Here is a 9,360-nt window from a genome sequence, read left to right as displayed (position 1 = left end):
CGACGTCTCTTCTGTCCAGCTTGGTCGAACCAAGTCTTCACACGACGATCCCAATCCTTCTTGAAGTGAGCATTAGGCAAAACGTTGTTATGCTTCATTCTCTACAGAAAAATGAGTTCATTCCATTCATTTGCTCTGGTGAAAACAAATCCCTACACCTGACTGTTGTTACAAGGACAATTCATGTCGATTGGAGTTCAATAAGAAATTCCCGTGATTGGATAGTGCATGCAATCATCACTAATAATAGATATAGGAAAATAACTCAGTATATTGTCATTTTATATTGACAATAGCACTCACTACAATTATGAAGCAAATTGAGTTTCCGATTCATTGGTAATTGTTGAGAATAGTGTCAATAACTTGTGAAAACAAGAATACAGAATTTATAACTTATCTTGAGTAGCACTATGTCTTTGATGTTGCTTCGAGATGTGACATTTGCAATGTTTTCTACTCGTAATTATTTCGAGGAATTTGTACAATAGGATAACGATGACAATTATAACAATTATAAGAATACCTAGAATATACAGAATTGAAGGCGTAGAGCGTTTGTAGGAAGTTGGATAAACAGAACTTTGTCCTGTATCTACCATCAACACTAGTAACAAGTAGGTACACGAACACATGGAAGAGGGCATGGCAAATCCAATAGTTCCTTCTGCTCGATTATGGATAATGTGTAATCCCGTCATAAATGTGTCTCCGAGAATGACGTACTATGGGAAAGAGAAATAGAAAAGAATACATATCCAGCAAACGATTGAATTCCAAACAACCACGCTTCTTTGCCATCTTGAAGATGGGATACAAAGTACACAGAAGGTGGAATCGATACAATGACTCCATCAAAATAGAATTGAAGTTCTGGCCAGTCCGATGAGGGTCTACTTGTCAATACATAAGCACCATCCAGAATGTTGGGTGACTGAGAGAGAGTAGGAAGAGAGGGGTATTGTTTCATAAACAGTTGTTTGAATTTATTAAATAGCGTCTTTGGAAACAAGGTCAATGTGGTTCCCGAATCGATCACGGCACGAATTGATTTCAGCTAGAGTTAGAGTGAAATGATTCCACTACCATAGAGACAGATTTCTGATTGATTTGAACGTCATTAAGTCTCACTACGTAATAGTATGGATCTTGATTATCCATCCAATATATATCACCTTCCTAGTCATTATGCTCCTAATCCATCACTACAATCATTCGTTCATCATATCCACCAACTGTTAATATACCATTAGATCTGCCAAAACAAAGACTAAATGAATCGGTAACTTTATCTAGCAATGAAGATCACTTTCAGGAATTACATTGAGAAACCAATTCCTCGAGCCATGTCGATGTAACTGTTGGAAACCCTCGTACACCTCCATAACTCCAACCCATCAATCCATCGGTGAAGGAATCCCATTGTCCTGTCTGCTTCCTATGAATATCAGACACTCGAAGTCAATACGCAATGGATCCAAAAAGAGAGAATACAAGTGGAGATGAAGTATCGATAGTTTCAAGACTCATTACTTCTCCATATAATGCACCTTCGGCCCTAGATATCAATGAGAACACTATGAAACTACGTTGATCCGTCTAAATAACTCAGATAGAAACCACATAGTGAAGGAGAAGTGACATCACAACATCTCCGTTTTTGACAGTAACTAGGATAGCGGCAATTCCTATTACACGAATCTAGAGGAAAGAGTAATGTCAGGGGCTACTTTCATCACAATAACTAGATAGACATTCTACAGGTTTCCCAGAATGACTCTGGGTTACATCATATCTTGAACCAGTGTACTAATAATGAGAGAAACAATACTAGTATACCGGATTACACTGTGAACAGTTGATACTTGGAAGGATGGTAACATGGGAACCTGTATCCTAGGCTTTATATCATTCCCAATCGACTACAATCTGAACACGGAAGCAATTCGATGGATTCCCAACACAGAGATTTGACCATATTACTGTTGCATCTAATGAACTATACAGAGGAACACGAAGAAGGGAACTGGACTATACTGAAATGAAAGATGTAATTCTACTGCCAGAAACAAGAGGCCGATCCACAGTAGAGATGAAATCAACTACAAGAAACGTAAGTCTTTACTCATCCAAATAACCAATTTCTTACACTCATCTCTGTGATACAGTTTGAGTTGTTTGAAATGCGAAGATAGAGGTAGGTATTCACGTGACTCTATCCTTGCTTCGTCAATCTAAAGTGGGTCCTGAAAGGATAAAGATTAATGTGCTTTAATGGGAAAGGATGAAAATGCATTCTCTTAGATATCTCGACGATGACGGGTTACACAAAAGAATGATGGAAACACTTTCAGAATACTTGTATTTTCTGTGAGAAAGATTTGATATAGAACCCTACGAACACAATACACGTCTAGGGTTCATGGAAAGGAAAACGGCTCCGTTCAACAAGTTATGGAAAGAGATTATCCCTATTTGTCGAGAGATTTGATTCTCTTCTTAACCGATGTATTGAACTACTCCATTGGGGTCTACAATCATCATACTGATGATCTAGTTATGATTACTCCAACCAGAGGAAGCATTGATGGTCTCATTCGAAATGAACTGAAGAAATCTACCCCTGCATCTCACTGGAGTGTAATTGGGAATACACGATCCGATAACAATAAATCAAAGGAAGTATTCATCAAAGACTTCAATGAGAAAGAGACTCTGGTACTGATTCCAGCCTGTTACGATGCAGGAAGTGAGGAGAAGATATTCCACGAACATGGAGTTGGACGTGACATTCATTTCACCTTTTCAACGCTTATTAGTTCATATTTTTTATCAATTGATGCAGCTACGCTTCATATCAACTATGCATCCAATAGTTTCATTGACGAATATGGTTGGACTGTTCCTTGGCAAACAACGCTATTGGATTTATGTTGTATTGAAGAGGAAAAAAGATACATCCAGAGACTGTTTAATGAGGTTCGAAACGTGAGAAAGTACACTCTTCGGTTTACATTCCATTCACATAATCCGAAACGTGGATTCTGTTGTTTTCATGTGTACTGTATTCTAGTAATGAAGTATTATGAGCCAATTATGAGTCTGATTGATTACACTATGGAAGAGAGACATCAACTCATCGCTCAGGCAGTCGAAAAGACCCATTCAGATCAACCTCACATTCTGATTGTATGTAATGCTATCGATGAAGTGATCTTTGTGAGTGGAATAGAGACCCCAAGACAAGAATGGGAAGGAAAGATGTTGAGTGATGTAATTTCGATCCACAAAGGTATTGGAACAATGAAGAATCCTGCTTTGCAAGGGCCAGTACAGTCTTTTCGTTTTGAGTATGGGTCCTGTGTAGTCTTGCGAAGTGAGACGTTAACAAAATCAGCTACTTCTTTGTTGCCGAACTCATTGGGGACGATCATCCCTTCAGCTCATGAGATTCTCAATGAAGAACAATGGATTTTGGAAAAGGAAATCCTTGAACGAGAAGGTACAATCTTTGCAATCTACAGGCAACCCCATGAATTACTGTTCAGTAGTCATCATATGTGCCAGTTCCTTCAGGACTTTTCCTTCTATCATAAAGATTCTCTGGTTCAGTATGTCTGGAGTCCACGAGGTCGTATCCTAACTACACAAGCCCTTTCTCTTGATTGTGGAGCTCGAGGCGATCTCTTCCAGTATCTCTCAGCCCAACATGTCTCCACCCTTCTCTTACCGGATTCTGCATCTGTTATCTGTCCAGAGATTCACGCAACAGTTTATCGAAGGATGTTGGATCTTCCTTCTCTCTTCGTTCTAACACTCACATCATTGTCTCCTTCATCTTCTGATGTTTTGCCTGAAGACTTGTTTCTGCTTCAGGAAGTTTCATTTCCCATTCTCTTTCTTCAATATGATGGTACGATTCAATATATGAATAAGGAAGCAACTGAACAGTTTGGATACATTCAGTCAACCAATTTCTCATCGATTCTCTCATCTCAATCAATTCCTGTTTTTGAATCTCTCTGTCATTGTCCTGAAGGTGAATCAAGTTTGGCAAACTTCATTATTGTGAAGGATAAGGAGTATTTAATGTCAGTATATCATAAACCTTCTCAGTATCGAATTGTTTTAAATCCAATTCATAACACGATCATTCTAAAACACTATCTTCATTTGTCCATATCAGCTGTAAGTAATGAGAATATTCGTTATCGAACCATTTTTGATGTTGTTTTTGATGGAACATGTATCATTGAACTTCAATCACTTACCATTCTCAATCCATCTTATTCATTACGAACCTTACTTCATTGTGAAGATAAGGGAACTCTTCTCATGCCTTTTATTGCTCCTGCATATCGAGAAGACTTTCTCAAAAAGGTTCATGATGTTTGTCATGAGGGAGTAACTGTGGTTGACGCTCATATCATGTTGATTATTGATAATCAGGAGCGGATGTACAGTATGGTCATTGTTCCTGTGTTACTTGCTTATCATGCATATTCTCAAGCTGTTCTTTGTATTAAGGATATTACAGAGAATGAGCATATGAAACAGAAGCAGAAGGAACTTCAACGACAGATCAACTCCTTGAATGCACTACGACAAGCAATGATCGATATTGCATTCAGTGGTTCTTGCTTATACGACATGGTAGAAATGAAACCACTTGAGTTTATTCATCCAATGGAGTCTTCTTTAGCAAAAAAGATGATTCTGTCACAGAACCCATTGACGTTCTATCCTGATGTGAGTGAGGCCTTACAGCCATACTTTTCTCAATTGAAACATAAGCGGGTTATTCAAAATGTTCATGTGGTTATTGATCGAGAGACTTCACTTCATCTACAGCTTAGTATGGTGTTTATTCCGAATGAATCCCAAGCTATGATGTCATTTCGAGATATCACAAAGGATGTAGAACGTGAGGAGAATGAAATTAAGCTACGTGAAGAAGCAGAGACAGCAAATCGTAATAAGCGAGACTTCATTGTAGTGTCATGAATCTTACTTCATCATAGGCGTATATCTTCCACGAAGTGCGCAATTCCTTATCTCCTATCAGTATGGGAATTGATCTGTTACTCTCACCTGATGGAGAAAACACTGCCACTTTGTTATCTATGCTTCGATCCAGTTGTAATTCGCTTTCGCACATTCTCGATGATGTACTGAGCATGCAGAAGATTGAAGAAGGGAAATATGTCATTGAACCATCCTTCTTTAACATTAATGATGAATTAGAAGTGATTCTTAGTCAATATGGAGTTCAATGCAGTGTGAAGGGAGTTTCACTCATTTCAGAATATGCTAAGGAACCATCGGTGATGTAGAAGTTCTCTGTTTTTGAATGATAATCAGATTTGGTGATCGAGTTCGATTGAGAATGGTAATTGGAAACTTCCTCTCAAATTGTATACATTGTGTATTCCTTTCACTTCTAGCAATCAAGTTTACACCTCATTCTGGATCAATCACAGTTAAGAAGAAACGACTGAACTCAATTCATGAGAAGATGTTTGTGATCAAGGAAGCTAAAAATAAGGATGTATTGAAAACAGATAGGGAGACATATCACCGAGTAATTGAAACTATTGGAGACAAGTATCACATGATTCTAGTAAGCAAGACATTATATCAGAATCAAGACTTTGAAGATTGGACATCGTGGATCCAATTGAGTGTTTCTGATACTGGAATTGGAATCTCTGAACAAGACTTGAAAACACTCTTTCACCCGTAATTGTTCATGTCCTATTTCATTGTAGATACCGTCAGGTTCGTAGTGGAGAGTTGCAGAAGGGAAGAGGTACTGGATTGGGTCTATGTCTCTCGCTTCATATCATCACTCTACACAAAGGTATTGTCGAAGTAACATCTCAGCCAGGAAAGGGATCTGTATTCTCGTTTCTGTTACCTCAGAGGCAAGATATGAAAGAACCAGAGATAGTATGTGACAGGCCAGTCATACAAGCAGCTACAATCCACACTGTTGCAGTTGTCGATGATCAGAAATCCAATCTAAACCTGACAACAATGTGCTTGCGTCGACTGCATTTGGAGGTGAGAGTATAAGAAGGATTTGACCATTAGTGTACAGAGTTCAGTAGTGGAGTCGATCTCCTTCATTCATTCCCAATGGAGCATCCATATGACCTGATTCTACTAGTACTAAATGGATATATGCTTAAGAATAGGATTATGAAATGCCTGTGATGAATGGAGGAGAAGTAGCCAAACAATTACGACAGAAGTATCATTATGAAGGTTTAATTGTGGGATTAACAGGAAATATGATGACAGAACAAATCGACTTGTATATGAAATGTGGATTAGATGGAATACTTGGTAAACCAATAACTATGTCAAAGATCAAACATTATATCGAATCAATTCATCATTATTCCTGTTTGTTTCTTAGTATCTTCATGTCTTCTCGAATCAGTTTCCTATCGAATACATACAACAATCCCAACATAGATATGCCTGCTACTATTCCCACAGATAAATGACATAGTAAAGAGTGAATCGAATAAGGGAACGATCGATTCTCACTCATACATAACAAACTACTCACAATGATCAGACACCCTAACCATCGTCCATCAGGGAGAATATCTCTCCATATCTTCTTTTCACTCACTCTATTCAGATATAATCCATGATGAGCGCAACGACATATCATATTCACAATATTGGCTACAATATATCCAGCAGAACCCAGTATAGGAGTAAGTAGAAGAGCCACTCCAACAAACACTCCCGAATATATTCCCATCAATCGATTATACTGTTCTAATAACGATGATTCTGCTGTGGCCTATCTTAAACAGACTCAATCAGAGTTACCATGAAAAACGCTTCCGAAATGCCATTTTGACCAAGTACTAAAACATACACACAGTATAAACGAAGCATGAAGATGGCAGTAGGGGAAGCCAATGATGAGCCACCATAGAGGAAGAGAAGAGATGATGAATAAGACATACCAAAACCAATAACAAGACATCCAAACTAGAATTTATGTATGAATCTGTATGGTACGTAGTTGAGAGATCGTAAGAGAAGAGCACATACAGAGAGAATTGACTGATTTTGAGACTTACCTCGATCACCTTCCTATGTATGAATCCTTGATAAATCATCCACTCGTGAGAAGAAGAGATAGAAAGCTTCTTCAAGAGGTTGGAAGAGGAATCGAGCAAATAGTGATCCAAGGTTGTTAACGATTTCATAGACTCCTTGATCATGCATTGACACCGAACTAAGACTTAGAATGTACTTCTCACCTTCTGTGAGAAGTTGTTTCAAACAGGATTGTCGGAAGAAGAGAAATAACAACGAAACAGATCCTTCTGGGAACGAGCCTGAATGAAATGAAGGAGCAAGGTCACGAAGAGATTGAATGGGAAGAGATGATTCTTTGGGAGTATCTCGAAGAATCTGGTTAATCTTCACAATATATAGAGAAGGATACAGGCAAGCAAATATGAGTTCAGCAATGCAGAAGCCTTTTAGACCAAGTGAGGGCCATAACCCTAGAAGAACACAATTTAGAAGACTGCGAATAGTTAATGCAGTACTCTCTACAAATACCTTAATGTTTGTATGAAGAGAAAGTTGAGTAATGACAAAACAGGATTCTGAGGAGAGAGCAATCAGAGAAGCAATGGCATAGATAATCACAGACTATAAATGAAATTACATTTCTATTGACTACTTCGTTGTAAAAGTCGATATCTGGAGAGGGAAGAACATAGATCCATATCAACGATAGAACTGTTGCAACAACGATTCCAATGGGAATTCTACCAATAACTCTTTACACCCAGACAAACACAAGCCAAACCAATCGATTCACACTTGACCATTCTTCTGACTTTTTATCAAAACAGGCTTTTCGGATTGGTTCACGAGTAATAAAAAGAATCGTCGTAACTAACAGATGAAGTCTACGATGACAACTGAAAAGGACGAAGTACCTGACATTCACAATTCCAATGTAATCAATGGACACAAATCGGATGATAATAGCATTGATTAAAAAAGAAAAAGCTCGAATCAACACCTTTTACTGAATCAATAGAAAAATAGATACCTGAGCAATCATATTCAATCCGGCAGATTGTGCAATTCGATTCAACGAGCTGTAGGTCTCCGTCATTTAATAATAAATAGTCCCAGGTGGGACTTGAACCCACAATCTTCTCCTCCGGAGGGAAACGCCTTATCCATTAGGCCACAGGGACTTACAAGGCTTCTTAATTCTTTATATTTACAGTCCTGATCAACATATTATTATCTTCACAGACCCCAAACGTTGTCTCTTCATCCATAATAAGTGAATCATTATGCAGTAGATTGAAAAATGGATGAATCAATCATATCCAAATGAATGGACCCAAAATCCACTTAGTAATTTAGTTCTATTTTATTCAATTTACCCCCTGGGTTGACTCATTCGCTTCTTTTTTCTCTCACAAAGATCACCTATTCAACTTGAATTGTAATGGCTGATATTCAGGAACAAGTAAGTGAATCGATTGAATTATTTTCTCCTCATTTCTCGTTCGTTATTCTGATTACACTTGTTTTGTTTTAGTGTTTATGTTCTAAACCGTTTTTGTAGAACCAAGCTGCCTTCCAGAAGCAGGAAATGTTCTCTTACCGCAAGGTCCATCTCCTTGGTAAGAAGGCCAACCAGCGTTGGTACGCTGATATGGGTCTGGGCATCAAGACCCCTGAGGCTGCTATTCACGGAAAGTACATTGATAAGAAGTGTCCTTTCACTTCCTCTGTTACCATTCGTGGAGCTATTCTGAAGGGTCTGGTGATTTCCACTAAGATGGAGCGCACCATTATTGTCCGTCGTGACTATCTCCGTTATGTCAAGAAGTACAGACGGTAAGATTGAGGTGTTCAAGTGATGTTTAGTTACGAAAAGAGACATCGCAACATCCCTGCTCTTTCGATGTGAAGGAGGGAGATATCGTGACGATTGGTCAGTGCAGGTGAGAGAATGTGAGAAGAGTGACATGTAGACCTCTGTCGAAGACTGTGAGATTTAACGTCATTGATCACGAGTCTCAGAAGTCCAAGGGTCTCTCCAACATCCGCAAGCAGTTCCGTATGTTCTAAATCGTTGTTACGAGGAATAAAGGTGAATCGATGATTTGTTTGGTTTTACATATACTTTTGAAATAGTCAGTTATCATAACTCTTGAGATTTTGAGAGGTATTCTATATTTCCAAAGAAACGTGTGAGAATACATTGCTTACTCATTCACTCACTGTGAAATCCATTTCATATGAAATTCTCCTATCGGTTTTCTAATTTGTGTGGAACGGTTTACAAGTGCG

General features: G+C 38.4%; 5 protein-coding genes across 5 annotated transcripts; 3 read left to right on the top strand and 2 right to left on the bottom strand.

Moving 5' to 3' along the window:
* Positions 1 to 697: 697 nt before the first annotated feature.
* On the bottom strand, positions 698 to 1,883 carry JH06_4439 (aspartyl protease; the record flags this gene model as incomplete). Its single annotated transcript, XM_014670018.1, has 8 exons — positions 698 to 1,057; positions 1,087 to 1,179; positions 1,210 to 1,292; positions 1,323 to 1,438; positions 1,469 to 1,558; positions 1,590 to 1,726; positions 1,762 to 1,809; positions 1,848 to 1,883. The coding sequence occupies 8 exons, from the start codon at positions 1,881 to 1,883 to the stop codon at positions 698 to 700; spliced, it is 963 nt and encodes a 320-aa protein (XP_014525504.1).
* A 2,452-nt stretch (positions 1,884 to 4,335) lies between these two features.
* Positions 4,336 to 5,004, top strand: JH06_4438 (hypothetical protein; the record flags this gene model as incomplete). Its single annotated transcript, XM_014670017.1, has 2 exons — positions 4,336 to 4,633; positions 4,658 to 5,004. The coding sequence occupies 2 exons, from the start codon at positions 4,336 to 4,338 to the stop codon at positions 5,002 to 5,004; spliced, it is 645 nt and encodes a 214-aa protein (XP_014525503.1).
* A 511-nt stretch (positions 5,005 to 5,515) lies between these two features.
* On the top strand, positions 5,516 to 6,512 carry JH06_4437 (chemotaxis protein; the record flags this gene model as incomplete). Its single annotated transcript, XM_014670016.1, has 4 exons — positions 5,516 to 5,739; positions 5,769 to 6,069; positions 6,094 to 6,168; positions 6,198 to 6,512. 4 exons carry the CDS (start codon positions 5,516 to 5,518, stop codon positions 6,510 to 6,512), a joined length of 915 nt encoding a protein of 304 aa, XP_014525502.1.
* JH06_4436 (protein RFT1-like protein) lies at positions 6,401 to 8,164 on the bottom strand (the record flags this gene model as incomplete). Its single annotated transcript, XM_014670015.1, has 8 exons — positions 6,401 to 6,820; positions 6,850 to 7,014; positions 7,045 to 7,119; positions 7,150 to 7,689; positions 7,721 to 7,808; positions 7,839 to 7,952; positions 7,983 to 8,068; positions 8,099 to 8,164. 8 exons carry the CDS (start codon positions 8,162 to 8,164, stop codon positions 6,401 to 6,403), a joined length of 1,554 nt encoding a protein of 517 aa, XP_014525501.1.
* Positions 8,165 to 8,845: 681 nt separating this feature from the next.
* On the top strand, positions 8,846 to 9,138 carry JH06_5937 (hypothetical protein; the record flags this gene model as incomplete). The annotated part of the gene is made up of 3 exons (XM_014670014.1): positions 8,846 to 8,904; positions 8,935 to 8,973; positions 9,042 to 9,138. 3 exons carry the CDS (start codon positions 8,846 to 8,848, stop codon positions 9,136 to 9,138), a joined length of 195 nt encoding a protein of 64 aa, XP_014525500.1.
* Between the last annotated feature and the right edge of the window lie 222 nt (positions 9,139 to 9,360).

The sequence above is a fragment of the Blastocystis sp. subtype 4 genome, assembly GCF_000743755.1.
Source record: "Blastocystis sp. subtype 4 strain WR1 chromosome Unknown seqid_0351, whole genome shotgun sequence".
NCBI classification, from domain to species: domain Eukaryota; class Bigyra; order Opalinata; family Blastocystidae; genus Blastocystis; species Blastocystis sp. subtype 4.
This window is presented reverse-complemented; position numbering and strand designations above follow the sequence as displayed.